At 42.4% G+C, this 19342-nt stretch overlaps 1 protein-coding gene and 1 long non-coding RNA gene across 7 annotated transcripts in view; one reads left to right on the forward strand and one right to left on the reverse strand.

Annotated features, from left to right (window-relative positions):
* The window catches only part of P4HA1 (prolyl 4-hydroxylase subunit alpha 1), a 32008-nt gene that overhangs the window by 2554 nt on the left and 10112 nt on the right, over nt 1-19342 (reverse strand). The window contains exons 4-14 of one of the 5 annotated variants that reach the window (XM_082052373.1): nt 18881-19032; nt 17186-17323; nt 14331-14570; nt 13096-13286; nt 12482-12658; nt 9058-9128; nt 4531-4630; nt 3053-3106; nt 1346-1411; nt 805-873; nt 88-184 (exon numbers count right to left, since the gene is read on the reverse strand). In XM_082052373.1, the coding sequence (XP_081908499.1) occupies nt 88-184; nt 805-873; nt 1346-1411; nt 3053-3106; nt 4531-4630; nt 9058-9128; nt 12482-12658; nt 13096-13286; nt 14331-14570; nt 17186-17323; nt 18881-19032 (1355 nt within the window). Of the gene's footprint in view, nt 1-87; nt 185-804; nt 874-1345; nt 1412-3052; nt 3224-4530; nt 4631-9057; nt 9129-10212; nt 10284-12481; nt 12659-13095; nt 13287-14330; nt 14571-17185; nt 17324-18880; nt 19033-19342 lie in introns of all 5 variants that reach the window. The other 4 variants (XM_082052371.1, XM_082052370.1, XM_082052374.1 and 1 more) reach the window with 4 other exon arrangements.
* Nucleotides 4641-12474, forward strand: LOC309439612. Of its 2 annotated transcripts, none has more exons than XR_014184042.1 (3): nt 4641-7322; nt 11242-11783; nt 12087-12474. It is a non-coding gene; the product is annotated as an uncharacterized lncRNA (long non-coding RNA). The 2 variants fall into 2 exon arrangements; XR_014184043.1 differs by having other exon boundaries at nt 4641-7161; nt 7256-7322; nt 11242-12474.

A 19342-nucleotide genomic window follows, 5' to 3' on the forward strand; every position in this document is an offset into this window, starting at 1 on the left:
GCACAGGGAGCAAAGCGAAGGAAGCCAACCCCAGAGAGCCCCGGGCGCGCGGGGACGGGCAGCGGGGACGGCGCGCGGGACACTTACCCCATTTGTTTCCCACCAGCACTGGGCAGGCCGCGTGCCGCGTGCTGTAATCTCCTTCTCCGCTGGGGAAGAGGTTGTACCAGAATACGGCTGTGCCCTGGAAAACGCGGTGGAAACGCTCAGCGTTGTGCCTGTGCAGCAGGTGCTCTCACACCAACTGACTGAACAAGGCCAAGGTATGTCTACTTTTATTTCAGATGCTCCTTTTAAACTTTCCTGTAGTCTAACATTTGTTTTCCTAAAGAATTCATCTCCTTTGGCTCATTCCGTGTGTATATATTTGTCTGTTATTATTATTTTTTTAATTCTAAGCCAATTTAATTCCACTCCAATGAGCTTTAGAAAGGCCAGGAAAGACGGACCTTATCTGTGACACTTCTGAGGGAAAAACTATAGCAGGAACATACCATTTGGGGGGACAATTCCCTACTGACCTCAAGACTAAACCTACTTACAGATTTGAATATTTTCAAAATGTGTTTTGAAGCACTGTAACGTTCTGCAAAGTTGAAGCACTAGAAGCAGTTAAGTCCAAAACATAACTATGCATTAACATACAGAACATCAGAGGCCCTTGGAATCACCAATACCGCTCCAGTGGCTCCATTTAGTTGTAAGCACCTCTGTGCTCCCATGACCGCTGCTCTCATCTTCCTCATACCAACTCATTTTAAAGCTTCTTTGTAAATGTTTAGACTGGATAAAAACCCTGCTCACCTTTCTAGGCCAAACACTGGCTCCTACTTCAGGAAAGACAGTAGCTCCCCCTGCTGACACGTCGCTCATCTGGAAAGGTGGGGAAAGGCACAGGTAAGCTGCAAGCGTCACTTTTTATTAAAATAGAATTACATTATTTAACAACTTCATTTCTACCTTCCAATTCATAAGCAAAGGCTGCACGATTAACAGCCTTCAACGAAAACCCTCCCGTGGTGCTCAAAGTGCCGCAGCCGGCCTTGTCCCTGAGTGTTCCATGCAATGAGCACGCTAGGAAGTCTTACACAATATAAAAATGAATAGACAGGCAAATAATTTAAGCTGATGATACCTCTGAGGAACAAATCCTCTTTAAGAACACATGAAGAACCATTACTTTACAGGTAAGAAGAGACCCGGTATGTGTTGTTGCTAAGTTAGTGCTGCCTTCGTTTGCAAGTCACTTCAGTAAAAAAAAAATGTAGTGAAAACATTCAACGGAATAGAATATGCAGCGATAGATATTTTTGGCACTAGCACATGACAGAAATATATCACTTACATAAAACAACCAAGTAGCAATTCTGTTGCCTGTTCCCAATTCCTTAAAAGCATCTGGCTCATCTTTCTGTGAATAAAAGCAAGCAGATTTAATAAGCATTTAATTTTGATGACTGAGAGGAGCCAATGACATACAGCTGCAGAGCCAGCAGCAAACTCATGCAGGAAAATTAATTCAGTCCCTCTATTTGGAAGGAGGGGAAAAATGCAATGAGTGTATCTATTAATTTAAATAAACCAGGCATTTTAAAATTCTCTAGGACAGGGAAGGCATAAGCCCAAGTGACTAATGGGTAAGAACAACTGTACTGTCTGAAAATGAGTATATAAATCCACTTCACAGCCACAGACTTAATTATATGGAATTACTCTCACTTAGCCCCTCTTGTCCTTGGCCAAGAGGAGGAACAGCAGGGGCAGCTCCTCAGCCCCAGGCTCTGAGCTGAGCAGGAAGGTTGGTCCCTGCTCCTCTGCTCCCTTGTGTTGCTCTTTCCTTGCAGCTGGAAGGAGGGAAGGAGCTCGTCCCGGGGTAACCAACCAGCCCAGAGCCCAGCGAGGCAACCACCGGGCTTTTATCGCTTGGCTTACAAGAAGAAAACCCCATTTTGCTGGGTTATGAGACCAACTTTTATCCCAGCTCACAGCCCACCATGCGTGACCCCGATTTGCCTGCGCTCAAATCTCAGCGATCACTGCTCCAGAAATTAACCCGTGCATTTCCAAACAAAAACCGTTAATCATTGACAATGCTTTTGAGCATGTGCTTACAGAGATTCTGATTAATAGTTGGTGGCTTGGATTTACAGTGTAAGGTTAATCTGAAGGTGTTAAATCACACAAGGACGCCCAATAAATAACCAACTGAATTCGGTAGCATTATTTCCAGCAGTCTGCGATTTAAGCTGGAATAGAAATAAGTTGGGAATTTAAATCAAATTAAAGAAAAAACCAGGGTGGTTAGATGAAAAGACCTTGGTAGGCGCTCTCCAGTTTCAGGCCTGCACTGGCAATTGGCATGTAAACTACAGTAACAGAGCACTTACATCTTCAAAACGTCTTCGCCAGCATGCAAGACACCTGTGTCTGGGCTCTGGGGACCGAAATTCTGTGTGTGCATCACAGGCCTACACCGGTAAGCTGCCCTGCGACTCTCCTACGCTGCCTTTCTCACAGAAGAGGGCATTAAGCTCTCCCCGTGCAGCTGTGTTTGTCGTATTGAGCCACATTCTGCGCTGCAGACACGGCCGTGGGACCTGCAGTGCAGGGATGCACGGCAGCTGATGCCACCGTCACCTTCTGCACACGCCAGGAGAACAAGATATACACCACATTTTTATTCAGTTCAGCTGTGTGTCCGTCAGTGATTTGAAACAAAAATGGCTTTACATGGCCAGTGCCCTGGCCAGCTAGAGTATTTCTAAACATTTCCTCAGATTGACAATCAAGTTAATGCACTTTTGCTCTGTTAAGAATGATCAGTCATATCCTTTGAATAATTCTTTTTAAATTCTGTTTTTGAAGAAAAGCCTTGTAGTGCCTAAAACATTGATCAGTTCAGCTGGTGGTTTAGAGGGCTTTCTCCACTACCAGGGATTAGAGAAGTTGAAGAGCTACAAAATGTAATACACATTAAAGAATAAAAACTGTGCCACAGCCAAGAGGCCCAGGCTTCACCAGGTGACTATCTCTCCTCCATCTCTTTACTTGCCCGTGCAAAGTCAAAGTGGGGTTCATACTGTCCTCCCACTCCATAATTTGCCACCTGAAAAAGAGAAACATAGTGCTTGTGAAGAAGAAAGAGGTGGAGAGAGAAAACAGGACTTACCCTTCCAAAATCAAAATGAGGCTCATACTGGCCTCCTACTCCGTAGTTGGCTACCTACAGTGAAAGGAGAAGCACAACATCTAGTAAAGCAGTATTTTGTCCAGACAAGAATTTGACCATCATCTACAACCTGTCGACAGATGAAGTTTAAAAACCAAGCTGTAGGAAATTACAAGTCTCTGCCTGCTAAACTGCACTGAATGCAGCAAAGTCCTACCGGGTTTATTCACAGGTCGCTCTGATTTCACCCAGACTCAGCAGCGTAGAGCCAGAACCTGATGCTGAGCTTTAGGCTCTAAGCCCTTCCACCTGCCTCCGCAATTCTCAACTGGACACCAGCTCCCAGCAAAGCCACCGCTGAACCTTCCTTTCCCCAAGGAAAGCTCCTCTGTCTGCCCCCGCCTGAACAGGTAACAACATTCCCCCATTTCGGAGTGCCCGCTGCTGTCTGATCTAATGACCTTTGGGTCACAGAACCTGAGCACGACACTTGTGAAACTCCTGAGGAGTCCCAAGAGGTTTGGCTGTAAGAGCAGCAGCGCATCTGAGACCGGCACTGGGTACTCTGCACCAGGAACCTGCTGCTTCCCCAGGACAGAAAAAGATTTTCCCTCTATAGAAGCCTTACAGGCTATATTCTCTTCAAAATAGGTCATGGCATTTTAATATCATTCAAGTTTAAATCACTTTTTGATTTCTATGTCAATAAAGAGGATGTACTGCCCTTTCTGCTGATTGATTTTTCTTCATCTCTTCTGTGTAATCATAACCTCAATTTTCAAGCAGATGCTTGGGCTTTTATCACCAGCAGAAGCACGACCTCTCCCAGGAACACTTTGCAAGGTGTCCTGCTTTCCAGGTATTAACACTTTCACAGTGACGTAGCCGTTCATTTAAAAGCCTCAAGCAAATGAATAAAAGTCCTTCTAAAATAAAATTAACTTGATGCAGGTACAGTCAGCCCTTCCCGCGCTGCGGCGCCACCGCACACACTGATGGCCCATCCAGACCGCCCTTCTCTCCCCCCCTGTCCTTAAGTATCAGTCAAGCAAAACTTCCGCAGCAGCAAATCTTCACCCTGCAGCAATGAATCCAAGTTCTATTAGTAGAAATAAAAAGGATTCAAGGCATCTACTTCAACAACCAGCAGGAGTTTCAGTTCTTTCTCTGCAAAGACAACTTTGTTTTTTTCCTCCCTGTTAAAAAACCCACTCATTCTCCTAATGGTCTGGAATAAAACTGGCCATCAAATTAGTTGCCCCTGGGCTGAATGAGTTTTTGTGGCCACCTCAAAGACAGCACAGTGAGCACAGTGCTGTACACGAGGCCAGAGCCGCCACCAGAGCTGTCCTGACAGTTACCTGGAGCTCCTCTGCGGTGGAGACATCGAGTCCCGTTAGGTCCTGTATCCTCGTGTTAATGCGAGACACCACAGGGCTTTCGTATCCAGACAGCCAAGCACTAAGTGGAAAACAAATGTATTAATAAAAGAAGGCAGTGAGCTAGCCGTACAAATGCAACATTTTGAATTACTTCCAATGTGAGATGACTTTTTTCCGTACTTTCAAGAATTTGGTAGGACGATCAGAAGTATTTCCAGGACACCACAAAGGCCTGCATTTAATAAGCCTGTTCTCTAGAAAAGACACTTAGGAGCTCTCAAACTAAGGGCCCTCATTCCCGTAACTGCTTCAAGCTATATTCTAGAACAGGCACAAACCAATTCTGCTCTTACCATTCCAAAAAGCTAATTTAGACCCTGCGTTTGATGCATTTTGAAGCAACACTTGGGAAAGGAACAGGTGAGTTACTTCATTTGGCATCCATGGAGTCTGTGCGATGGTAACTCAGCTCGTCCACGTCACGCACTGACAGGCGAGTGTGCTGGATCTGTCCCTTCCCCTTACTTACCTGGGCCATGGGACCAAAAAAATCATTCTGAAAACAGTTCAGCAACGCATCAAACTCATTAGCAATCTTCCCCTGTTGAACAATTTCTACCAAAACAGCCTATTACAAAACCAAATGTAGTATTTAGCAGATGTTTCAGGTACAGAAAGATACTTGAGGTACAGAAAGATACTTCTTTTCAACCACTCGTCTGCTCACCTAATGCTCATCTGCTCACCTGCGTTTCCCCCGCTCCTCTTCCCTCTCTTGACACACTCACCACCTGCCTGGGCCTCTTCTCTGTTTACCTTGGCATTCCCCTACTAGTGGCGAATATGGATGCGAATATTGATGATTTTTCCCCTTTTTTGCAGGAAAACGGCCACAGCCAGTTCTACTTTTTCTTCCCAGCCTCTGACTCGGCCTTTGGGCTCATCAGCGGTTCCTGCTGCTCTTACATGACTGTCGGACAAAATGCCCAGAGTCTCGCTGGCAAGTACATAATCTCGCTACTCAAATGAACTTTCACATCTATACTAAATTAAGGCTGTTTTCTTTCATAGAAAAACTGTATTAAAAACAAATAGAAAAACACAAACAACACCACAACACCCCCACACAAACAAAAAACCCCCCCAAAACACTTAGCATGGGAGGAACAGTAGCATGACACATGACACAAGGCACTGACACAGGTTACAGAATCTCTATGAGCGTTTTTGGTTTTAAATGACAAATGAGCTATAGATAAAAGAAACGGGATTTCTCAAGACAGACTTGCACGAACACATACACAGATTTACCCACTTCTCAACACTGTTAGTATCAGGGTTACAATGCAACCTGCTTTGATTTAAAGTGGTAGGAGGCTACTTATATGAAGCATTTTGCCCTTTCCCCCCCAAAAAAAAGCCGCTCTGCAGCCACATGCTCCACAGCCATGTTGAACAGGTAACGCTCCCAAGCAATACAAACCCTTTCGCAAGGTATTAGATGCATTTTAAAAATCAAGAAAGTCTATAAAAGGTGGAGAACTGAAACCATATTTCAAGTGTCAGTGCTGAGCAAAACTGAGGGGGAAGCCTGTAGTTCTGACTGGTTCTGTGTGAAGAGTTAAGCAGGGTTTAAGATTTAACCCTGTCGCATCACACAATCTGTGGGGGCAGAGGGCTCGGGAGGGCCCGCAGAACCCTGTGCCGGGTGCCTGGCGTCTCTGTCTGTCAAAAATAAACCCCCAAACACACCAAAATCTCCCTCACCAGTGGCATATATATCATGCAGAATTAATAACAGCCTTAAACCGCACTCAGCAAACTTTTTTCTTCCAAGTCCAAGGCTCAGCACACAATGCACACATGGTTCTACTCTTCGCTAGACTTTTGTTCAATTTGTTAATTTAAGTTGCTCACCCGACAAGTTAACAGGCATGCAAAGCATTCTGGATTTGACCATTCCAGAAGCCAAGATTCCCAGACTACAAAGCAAAGCGTTCTGGTGTCCCACGTGGCTTTGTAAAGACACCCATGCACTAAGCTGTATGTTACAGCAACTGAAAGGATTTCATTAGTGCTGAATTCATGGAGGGGGATTTCTTCTTCTTCCCCACACCAGGATCTGGCTTTTAATCAACTTTTATATTCATTACAAACAGCTAGCAGTAATTACATTTACTTTATGATACTATCAGGTATCCTATTAAGAGAGATTTTTTTTAGCATAAAATGTATATGCAGAAACAATTTTAGATTAAGAGGTATCAGGAAAAAAAAACAGACAACTGTCCAGATTTACACGGGCTCGTGTGCCCAAAAGTTGGTCTGATACCACGTCCTTAGTCACAGCTACACCAGCACCACAGCATTTCAATGCTGCTTTTATAACGGTCACACACAATACCGTCACTTCTGTTTAAAAACTTCCTAAAATGTACTTAGTTATTAGCAGAGATGCAACAGGGAGTGAATAAAATCCCAGACTGGTGTTTCTGAAGTGGAAACTTTAACATCAAGCTACAAGCTGCGACTGGCGGCTGGGAGGAGGGAGCCAAACAAGCTGCCACGTCCCGCACCACCAACAGGAGCCCTCTCAGCGACAGGAATGCGGTAACTGAGAAGCGCGTTTGCTAGGAAAGAATGTTTGAAAGGGGAGAGCAGTCAGCTAGTAAAGAACGAAAGCGAGCATTTTTTTGGTTTTCAGGAGTAATGATTCATCTGGAATCCAAACCAGCTCAAGCAGCTCTAAGGAAAAGATCTTTCTAGCAGAGGTTCAGTGATCCAGCATTAATAACGTGATCCTTCTAAAGCAGTCTGGCTTGGGGGCTTTGGGGGAGGCTCTTACCTCCTACTATAGTTTAGATGTCAAATTCTCTTTTAAAGTATATACGTCCTCACTAATCTGCACATGGGGGAATACAAAGGCAAGGGGAAGCACGAGAAGGGAAGTCTTCCTCCACCCTCAAGTCTGTTCCCAGCCTCCAAAAATCATCTTTGCAATGTGCATTTATCTGTTGGTTTCTTTGCAATTCCAATTCCAGTTATGAGGTAAGGAATTACAAAAACTCAGCTCAGTAAAATGTTATTTCATTCTGTGAGTTCCTTGGATATGCTGGAAGGCCATCCCAGGGTGCCAAACCTTGAGCACCAAACCTAAACCAGCGCACGGCTCATTCCAGATTAAAACCCTAGGAGAAGTATTTAGTCATGTCACAAAGGTGATGGCAAACAGGGCCTGGCCGCACACGCTCACGGGGGAATCGGCTTCTAACGATGGGTGTTGTCTGGTGATGTTTTTCTGACTGTGACACCTGCAAGAGTCTCAAGACATAACACTTCCCACTAATGGAAAATCAAAACTCTAAAGAAATTTAAGTCCTTTTACTAAGGATCAGCTGTTTGAATAGGGGCCAATTATGCATCTTTATTTCAATTAGTGATCTGGTTACCTTCTCCAATTCCTATTATTAGGCCATCAAGTTTGACAGAAACTATGAGGCTGTGTTCAAATGGATTAACGAGTCTCTTCAGTTAATGCCCCAAACGGGTCTGTGTCACAAAGGACAAACCCTGAGACCCAGCAAACGCTTCCTTTCAAACACCCAGTCACCGATAACCAAGATAAGACACAGACAGCCTTTGAAATTAAAAACAAAACCTAAAAGTTCAATGCAACACGTGTCAAACAGGAAGACGTATGTTGCTGAAGTACTTCTGGGGGTGCTTCTGGAGGGGGGTTTAAGGCACAAACGTGTAGGAGCTCACAGGACAGTTCCAAAGGAGCGCTCCAACGGTGCCACTGAAGGTGCGAGGCAGTTCTCAACGCACAAATGTTTGCAACTTGGCACTACTCAGAGCAAACATGGCTTAAGGACCAGACTTCAGCTACAATGGTTTTCTAGTTTCCATTAGTTCTAATAATTCTTGAATCAATCGACTTCTTGCGATCCAGCATTTTGAAGCACTTTTATCTTTTTAAAGAAACTCATAGCTAAATAAATGGCTACTAGCCGTTCTAATTTCAGGGTTAATTTCTCCAAAGAAGCTGAAAGAACACCAGTTTTCTATTAAAGCAGCACTTACTTTCAATCATTTAAACAAGGAAACCCTTAACAATTATGGGTTAGCTTTAATTTGCACTACACACACGAACGGCAGCAGCCCATCGGTTTTAAGCACAAGCACCAACACGGAAGCTCAGCTGCAGAGCCCCACGCAGGACCCAAGTTTTAGTACGTTAGTCACGCCACACAAGCCATGCCAAGCAGAACGACCGTCCATCGTGGCCACCCCTAACATCTACTGCTATATTCTATTCCAGCAGGACGCTCGCTTTGTTAGACGCCAGCCCCATTTGCTTTAGGCCATTCTCTTTCTTCTAAAGCCAGACTAACAACAGAAGAGTTACGCAAAAGCCCTTCTTTGCCCCAGGTTTAGAGATGCAGCGGTGCAGCCCCAGGACAGATTTCCTCAGCCTGGGTGTCCCTTTGGCAGACGTCCCCTTACCTCTTAGAGACTCTGTAATGTGCTGTGGTCAGTTTCCCAGTCTCAGGGTCATGAACAGTAGCACGGCTCAGCTACAAAAAGAGAAAGGACAAGGCTTACCCACCTCGTAGGCCGCGTTTGCGCCAAGCCACAGGTGTTTGAAAGGGTTCCGATTGGTCTGGATGGTATGCAATGCTCTTCAATTAGCAATATTAGAAGGGCAACAGAAGCTGTAGCTGCCGCGTCCAAATCAAAACAAATTGGTTGGAAAAATTTGGTTGGATTGTCCTTTCACTTTTTTCCTCCTTTTTCTCTTTCTTTTTTTTTTTGTTTTGTTTTAAATTAGAGACTTCCTGCAAATAATTTACGATGCTGAGTTTCACAGACAATTCCTCTTCACCCAGAAGTTTAACTCCTCTCAGAACTTTGGCTTAGCATGCGTGGAACGCGCAGCCCGTCTTTAACCATCACCACTAACAGTGGGGGGCGGGCAGGGGGCAGGGGCTGCTTTTAGAGGCAGCCAATTTTGGAAAACATCGGCTAAATTCAAGACTTGCAGGACTTCAAGCTGGAAAGAAGCAGGAGGCAGTGAAAATGAGCTTGTGTTCTACCAGATTTGTGTCAGCAGAAGAGCCCACACGGGAGAAGGGGATTATCTCAGCCAATTAAATGCTGTGACTAACGAAAGTGTGTTTTGCACACCACTCCGGCTGACACGCACGGTAACGACTTAAAGCTTCTCTTACACATGTCGAGGCGCTTCAACTGCTCTGCTACATTTTACAAGGAAAGGGAGGACAATTTTTGGTTGGTGAGAAGAGCAAGGGAAAGGGAATATTTTAAATCTCGATTCTACTGAAGGTTTTCTAGCATCGTGTATTTTTTACACCACACGTAGAGACCTGCTGCTTGTACAGATCACCAGTTTGAGAACACACACACTGAGAAAGCGACCAAAAAACAGGAAAAAGAAAACAAAATACGCCCCCAGAACTTCTCGCTGAAGGAAAAGACTGAGAAACTCAGCAGGAACAGCCTGTTACAGATCCGCATGTAATAAAGCGGTGGACTACAAAGCCAAAGTTGTCTTTTTGGACCACCTCTTTTTTTCCCCGTAATGAGCGCAACGTACACGCTCATTACAGGCCCAAAACATCTGGCATAGAGCTCTCTTACCTTTTGCTAATTCTGTAATGTGCCGTCTCCAAGGCTCCCGTTATGGGGTTTGAAATGGTGGCTCGCCTCAGCTGTGAAGCGAACCATCAGAATAGTTGCATTACAAAGCACATCTCGCATCACAGCAATCCGACCATTCAGAAGCCTAAGGGGAAATGTCACGCAAGCCGCCACGCAAGCCACCCGGTCACCTTTTGCGGTGGATTTTCCTTTACGGAGGGGCTGGAAATTCATAAAGCAGTCATGGGGAAGGAGAGGGTCTCCAAATTTACTAAAAGAGGTTTTTTTAGGGATTTCTGATTTATGTTTTTAAAGAGAGCATTAGAGAACATCAAGTTTTGCAGGAAGTAATGTTGCCATTTCTGTAGCAAAGAAGAACAGTCATCTGAATAAACTAGCAGCTTTCACTTCCTTCATATTGCGACAACTGCTGGAAGCGGTACAATGTGTGGCATGTGCACAATAGGTCCTTTGTTAGCACTCTGTCCTGCACATGTAAGAGGAGTTTTGCAGTTAAGCTGAAACCAGGCAGCTCTGTGATCTTGTATAAGCGAAACAAGAGTAAAACCCTACCTTTCTGATTCTTTCTATAACCAAAAGCAGCACGGACTCCTTTAGCACTGACTGCCAACACAAACTAATTGCTTAGTCCATGGATGCGTTCACATTGTACTCCTAAGTTACACGGAGTAAGAACTCTTGGTTCAAGGCCTTCCTTGCCCTCTGCTGCGCTCCATTTACTTGACGCCATCCCCTCTACATTAACACTCTGGTTCAGAACCTTCCATGCGCCTTTTAACTTGGTTCACATACTGTCAGACACTCCGTCATTCATAACTGGGAAAGGCTGAGTTGCAGAGCCCGAATTTTGGAAGAGGCACAAATGGTATATGAAGTCCCAGACAATTAGAAAAAGTGTTTTTCTATTGTTAAAATAAACTAAGTAAATCAAAGCCTCTCCATTTCTACTAACAAGAAACAGATACTGGAGCTCTTAACATGCTGCTTCTCCTCTCTCATCCCATGCAGACGCTTGTAAGAATCAAGGCACAAAGTAGGATTCCAGTGAGAGTCCCAAGGCTGAATAATGAGGATTGATCCTGCCAGCACAGCAGAAGGCTGGGCACAAATCAGACAGTGCCCTTTTCCAAGGCGGCGATGGGAACATCCCGAACATCAGGAAGAAGGAGATGACCTCTCAGTTGGAAAAACCCATAAATCTCTTGCTACGCTCATTACTGAGCCCTGCAAGGCCTCAGCCACCGGAGATACATGGAACGGTAATGAACTATGAAACCCCGAGTCTTAAACACAAGCCAATGTTTTACAATAAACCAATTATCTCAGCAAGTTGAGAAGTTATAACCACCACAGTCACAGGTTTTTATTTTCAGTGCTGAGATTTATTTCTACTCCATAAAGAAGTGGTTCAGTCATATTCCACAGATGTAATGCCAGAGCTTTTGCAGCAGCAAAGGGGCTTAATTATCCACAACCAACCAACGAGGGCTCTGATTTTCAGACCTGCAGTAAGGCTGCCTGACAGGAGAGCAGGAAGAGATGTTTTACAGGTAAGAGAACTGCTTGTACTTGCTTACAGTTCAGAATGTTACCTCAAAAATACAACACATCAGCCTTTAGGGAGCTTTAAAATCACCTTCAGGCTACCTAGTACTCAGTGCCACGGCCACGGACAGCCTCGTCCTCCATGTGTGCATGTATGACCCACCGCTGCTTTACTTTGCTGCAGACCAAGCTCACAGTTTGTCCCTTACTTAATGCATTTATCCCCCTATCTCCATTTGCTCAGACAAAAAGCTGTTTAGACTACAAAGAAATAAAGTACTGCCTTGTTAAAGCTCTTTCATCTGCAGGTAACTTCAAAGCCTGGGAAACAGAAGTCAGTTTTATACTTGGTGGAGAAAGCAACCATTCATTCTTGTCTATACAATAATTCCAGCACCAGAGGAATGGCTGGCACTCCTCTCCATGTCACAACTTTGGCAAATACAGACTTAAACTAGAAAACCAAACAAAAACCAGATGACAGAGGAGTCTGACAGTCCTGCGCCGCTCCTGCCCGGCTCTCTAATTACACACAATTTCCAGCTTCCCCACTGTCTCCTTCGAAGAGTGCATCACCAAGAGCTACAAGGTGAGAAAAGCATCGTGAGCGCACTGCACGCACTTCTGCGCTCACGAGGAGACAGAATCACACACGTTCATACAGAAAACTACACACGGAACTTAAGAAGCGTAAGGCATTTACCCTTGGCTTTGCCAGCTCTTTCACAGTTTCGATCTCTTCATCGGAGATGATGTCAAGGAAGCGAACAATTCGAGGTTTGTCCCACTCATCTTCCTGTTTGACAGGGCCCAGGATGTATCTCGGATTCCTGTTTCCATCGTAGTAGCGGCAGAAGAGTCTTTTTTGTCTGCGAGGAGTCTGGAAGCAAGGTGGAGATAATCAGATCATTTCTACATGGTGTTAGTATCTCTAAAGAAACAGATGTCCTGAGAACATTAATGTTACTCTGCAGCACTGCAACAAGTAGCACTTTACACAGTCCTATTACAATAAAAATAACTTCATCACTTAAAGAAACAGAGTCACTTCATTGCGTGTAAATCTAGACTTTCAGCATACTTATTCAATAACTACAATTATGTAGTGCGTCCAAGTCAGCCAGCAGTGCCTGCGGCAGCATTACTGTTGTCTGCTGGACAGAACGAAACAGGGAGGAAATCCAACACGCTAATCCGCAGTTCCACACACAGCCAACTGCTCTAACGACTTCCTTGCTTTCACAACACATACAAATTCTTGACATTGTTTTGTCACAGTTGGTTTCATACATTTGAAAACAGTCTACTCCACTTTACCATTTTGAGACCCTCCCCACGGCACAGCATTTCGTACTTCCTTCTCTCGGGCAGGTAATCCTTTTTCTTAACCTCAGTTTCCTTCTCCACCTGGTCTTCTGAATCCGTGCTGGACTTATTTGCTTCTTTTTCTTTAGCCATGATATATTCAAAATATTTCATGTTCCCATTTGCTCTTTGATGTTCAGGATCTATTGACAAAGAAGCAGACAAATGATCACTGGCCAGTTTCCAATTGGTGAAGTAGTATCCAGAAGAGGCTATTTACAGAACAAAAAAGAAAACAGATGCACATGACTGCTTCTCAAACAGAAATGGGAAACATGTACTCTGGTTGGAGAGGATTCACAGGGTAGTTATAACCCCAAGCTAAGCTGGAAGCAATGCTGGGCTGCAGCATGCAAGTGTCCTTACTCATCCATACACTATGAGCTTCCAGAGCTAAACTCAGCATATTCACGGTCAAGAAACCGCTCACCGCGAGGCCAAGGTCCTCGCTATGCACAGGGTTCCAGGCGCTAAGAAAAAGAGTTTGGCCATTCCAGCATGACTGGCTTTAAACCTAAAAACTTCCCTGATAGGAATTAAGATCTCTGGTGACAAAGCTTTTAACAATCACTAAACTTACAGAATTAGCTTCAGTTCATAAGTGGTTCTCACTAGGCTTTGCTATCGTAGGTTTAGTTATGAACTTCCCAAGTCAGCGGAATATTTACAGAAGCATAAACATTTTTCGTATCTCATAAAGCAGAATCTTAGCTCCTTGTATTGCCTTCTGTATATCTCTTTTTTTCAAGTTTTTCACCTCAAGCATGCTTAATTTGCGTTTAAATTTTGGTATCACCAATTTAGTTTCAATTTCATTAACTGTGTTCTTGCCTGTGCCTAAGGAGAATAATCTCAACTCAGGAAAGTAAGATACAGTAAGAGAGCAAAATTTCAGGCAGTAATGACTAAGACAGGTAAGTGGTTGGAATGTGACAGCGGCAGGAAGCAGAAAATACTTCAATAGGAAGAAGCAACCCTTGACGGTGACACTTTCTGACGTGATAGTTGAGACTCTAACTGTCCATCTAAAAATATGACTTATGGAAATACAAGTCTCATTTTACTGAGAATTACACATCAAGAAGTTAATGGTAACATCAGCAGGAACCCACGGACAAGTCAGAACACCATGACCCCGCACTCCTCGCTGCAAACCGAAGGGCGAGCCAGCCCATCCTGTCACGTACCCAGCTCCAGCAGGCGCCTGGTGAGCGCCATGGCCTTGGCCAGGTCCCCCTGCTGATACACGGCGTAGCTCAGGTAGTCCAGGATGTAGACTTTATCTGCAGAAGATACTTCTCCCTCATCCAGCTGTTTCAGAGCCTGCTCCATCCAGAGCTCGGTGTGGTAGTAGTCGGCTTCAGTGTAGGCGATCTTCCCCAGCTCAAAGCAATCTTCGGCCGTTAGAAAGGATTTGTGCTTCACACCTGAGTTTAAAACAAATCAAACCAAACAGAATTTACGCAGAATTCCAGACAAGCGTCCAGAGGAACATGCAGGTATTTCTTGTTGTTGTTTCTGTACTGCAACCCCTCTGTTCTGCGGGGGCTGTTTGTTCACCACCCTGTTTCAGCATCTGAAGGCTGAGAGTCCTCGGCAGAACACACGGCGGTGAGATGCAGGTGTTCACTGCCACAATACCCAAAACTACCTACATGTCTGTACCAGCGCTGGAAAGTAAAGTAAAATACAATAAAAACAAATAGTAACATAAAATAAAGTAAAAAATAAAATAAAATAATAAAAAAATAAAAATGAAAATAAAATTAAAAATAAAGTAAAAATTAAAATAAAATTAAAATAAAAAATAAAAAACATAACATAAAAATAAAAATGAAATAAAATAAAAAATAAAATATAAAAAATAAAAATAAATAAGAAAATAAACATGAAAATAAACATAAAATTAAAAAAATAAATTTAAAAATAAATAAAATAATAAAAATGAAAATAAAAATAAAATAAAAATGAAAATTAATTTAAAATAAAAATTAAAATGAATTAAAAATAAATTTAAAAATAATTTGAAAATAAAATAATAAGAATTAAAATGAAAATAAAATAAAAATGAAACAAAAATAAAAATGAAAATGAAATAATAAAAAATAACAATGAAAATGAAATAAAATAAAAAATAGCAATAAAAAGAAAATGCCAAAATACAAAATAAAAAATAAAATAAATAAAATTTAAAAAAATAAAAATGAAAATTAAAAACATAAAAAGAATAAAAATAAATAAAAATAAAAGAAATAATAGAAATAATAGAAACAAAAAATAATAAAAATAAAAAAAATAAAAATTAAAATTAAAAAAAAATAAAAATAAAAATAAAAATAAATAAAATTAAAGAATAATATTAAATAAATAAAATAAAAATGAAATAAACTGAAAATAAAATAAAAATGAAAAAAAGAAAATTAAAATGAAAATAAAAAATAAAAAATAAATGAAAACAAATTTTTAAAAATAATGATACAAATAAAGTAAAATAAAAACAAATAATAAAAATCAAAATCAAATAATCAAAATCCAAATCAAATCAACTCAAATAACCGTTCCTTCTCCACCAGCCCAGCCCCTTTGTGCAGCGCCGCAGGGATGCCAGAGGCAGCTCCAGAGCTGTGTCCAGAGGCGCTGCCAGGTCCCTTTCCACAAGCTCCAGTTTGCCCCAACTCAGCACGGAGGAGGAAGGAACCAGCAGCCACTCAATTCCCAGCTGCTCGAGATTTTCCTAGTCAGTCATTTTTAGAAGCATTCCGAGACCTCTGTAAGATTGAAGCACCAGTGCGCAAATTACAGATTCCTATTTTTGCCACTCTAAATTAAGGCCCAATGAAAAACCAAATCTAATCTTGTAAGAAGGAAACAGGACCTGCCAGTTTTACAGCTAAACTTAACATTCCTGATTACATCTTAATACATCCTGAATTCCGAAGAGCAGCTGTGTTCAAACAGGGCAATTCTGCTGCTGAAGACATGCTTTAAGAAATTAAATAGCTGAAGAGACAGCCCGTGGAATGGAGCATCCCACAGAACAACTTTGTTTCTGCTCACTGATTCAGCCTTTAGAAGCAATGTAACACCACACACGAAAAGGCGACTCTTAAAAGGTGCCTAAGACAGCAATCATCAAATAGGGTTGATAGTTAATGTAAAGAAACAGCACAGCCTGTAATGCAAGAAAAAGAATTAATAAGTGATATGATGGGGGTTAAGATTCTAATCAAAACTTGATGATCTGACCAAACAGAAATTCCCTAGGAAGAATGACAAGGAGCATAAACTAGTGACAAGCTCTATCGAGTGACCACCCTCTTCTCTTTTACACTCTACAACTTTCACGTCCTGCAATTACACTTTATTACACGCAGTCTGGACAGCTTATTGCTTCCAAAGACGCAATAAACTACAGCCCACCCAAAGCACTTAGCCCTGTATTTTTGTGCTGTACTAAGAAAACGATTACAAACTGCTTATTGTATTAGAATGAATCTGTAGGTCTTTGAGACAGCCTTGAACTAAACCCAAAAGCAAGGTTATACATCATAACACATAAAGCCAATTACCCTTAATTTTATTAGGCATCTGACCACAACGAGTGCTTGCAAAAACACGGATTGTACAGAGTTGATTTTTTGCCAGTTGGCGCAGTACTATTTTCAAACAGAGGAAACAAAGAAAGCTCAGCAGAGAAAGTGTGTTCTAACAACAAAGTGTGTCTTCTCCTGCTTATAAACCTATTAAGATCACCTCGGGTAGTGACACGTAAGCTCAAGTCTGTATGTGCTCTCTGTCTTTTGTTGTGCACTTTATACACACAACTTCCTCCTCCTTGAGGTGTGGCAGAATTAACACGGACATCTACGTCAATCTATATTCTACAGCCCACATCATGCCACTTGTCATTAATTCTTAGCTAGCTCAAACGTTTTCCTGTTGTTACCGTCACACTACGCAGTTAAGCAAGATAGGACAGAGTAATCAGGACCTTTAGTAAAAGTTCACAATGTCTTCTGAAAATAACATTGATGACCCTTACCTGGAAGGTTCCCTCGAGAGAGAGTGTCTGTGTCCAAATTATACGTGTCTTGAAGCCGCAAGAGGGCTTTTGCTGCACCAGTCTGGTCCTCATCGTTTGGGAAAAACTGCCGCTGGATCGTCATGTTGGAGATAAAGCCTGGGAAAGACAGGGAGACACTTGTCAATTCTATTAACTCTATACACAAAACGAGTCCCTAACTCCAGAGAAAACTAACAGTTCTAAAGGACAGGAGTACCCATTCGGTTTCGCCTGGAAACTATTCTTATCAGGTAAAAAACCAGTTACATACAACAAAAACCACCCCCATTTGGAGAACATTACAGATAACATATTGGTAGTTTTTGCAACTGTTCCACTCAATCTGCCTTCCAAAAGGTTCTTCATTTAGCAACATGGAATTTACAAATAATTTAGAGAGGAAAAACCCAAACAGTGCTAAAAATAGCAGTGTAAAGATTAAGGGCAGTCACTAAAAAGATGAAAACCAAAAATGCTGATGTCTAACTGCCAACAGCTTTCGACAAGACCTCAGGCAGCTGAGCAGCCACTCTGAACCTAACTGCTTTTTGTAGACGTGGGTATTAATGTATTTATATAGAAACCCGAGAAACTGCTTCTGCACAGTCAAGAGGCTGGTGGGCTGTTTGCACCAGGAGGGAAACAGATCTCCAGAAAGCCACCAAAAGGAAAGACACCAGCAAAGTCAGCCCTGAGAGGCACAGCTGGAACAAACAGCCATTCCGGCCTTTTCAGAAAAGCAACTTTTCTACTCAGCAAACCCAGAAGTACAACAAGCTTTATGGCGTTAACTAAGGACAGTGCCAATAATGTTTGCAAAGTTCATCTAATATCCACCAGCAGAAAACTGAGCAGCATGACCGAAGCAGGCAAAATGTAGTACGCAACACTCAGCTGCAAAACCATCCAAAAATCAATCATGAACTGGCCAATTTTGAGGTTTTTGCCACAGTCTAGAAGGATTTAAGATGCACTGGTCCAGATTGCTGGCTAGCAGGTGAAGAGCCTTTTCTCTTGGCATGATCAGTCACTCACAGCATCAACAGGAAAGCTGACTGTGCTGAATCCTTACCAGAGACTAACCCTGGGTCTTTTTTGAAAGCTCCACTATTTTACCATTTCTTACTACAAACCTACACCTGGTATGAGTTAATTGTTGAGGCAGATTCTCACAGGTCAAATATAATCATCCCAGATTCCTTGCTGCCAAATGTCTTTCACAGTTAACTATTTTATGTCATGTTGCTGAAGAGCTTCTACTCTTGCTGAAGAAAAGACGCAGCAAAGTGTTTACTACACTCATTTAGATCAGTTCCACAACTTTTCAGTCCCTGTGAACATGGAGTTTCATTCCCTTTTTTTTCTGTCCAACAGCATCATCCCACTTAGAAATGAAATCTCCTAAAATACTAGTTTGCAAGAAATGGGAGAACACATGAAATAAGTCCTGACCCCTTGAAAATGTAAAGCATCCAAGGAGGTTATTCACTTTAAACATCACAAAATTGTACAATAGCACACTGACAGCAAAATGGCAGGTCTTCCAGGATTCTTTTCTATGAGTGCACCCCAAAAGCAGACTTACAAATCTAATTCAAAGCACGACATGTGACAGACATAGTCAAGTAAATGCAAATACAACGTGATCGTTATTCTTACTGCGGGCACACTTACCATCTGACATGTCCTTCAGAACCAGGTTTTCCAGTTCACCCCACTCTGTGTTAAGCCGTTTCATCAACTTGAAAGCGTTTACTGGGTGTCCCAAAAACCCCTCTGGGTCTTTCGTAGCAGTATCTGTCAGCTGATCCAACTTCTCTGCCCACCTATAGTGAACATATACATTCCTTAATGTCTCTTGTAAAAGTCTGCCAGCGCACTATAAAAACGATTTCAAGCTACTCAACAGTCTTTGCTGATAAAATATACAACACAAATTGCAAGCTTTTATAGTATCTATACGTAAAGGTCTCCTAGGAGGAACAAAAGGGGCTTTTTTCTTTCCTTTTGTGTTTTTCTGTTAAAAAAAACATCATCTTCCTCAGCTGCAGCCTAAATCTTATGTTGCTGTAGTGGTTTTTGTTAGCACACTGCTGAACTAACTCCTTCCTACAAACACCCAATGCCATATGCCAG

The sequence above is a fragment of the Streptopelia decaocto genome, assembly GCF_964273445.1.
Source record: "Streptopelia decaocto genome assembly, chromosome: 5".
Lineage (NCBI taxonomy): Eukaryota > Metazoa > Chordata > Aves > Columbiformes > Columbidae > Streptopelia > Streptopelia decaocto.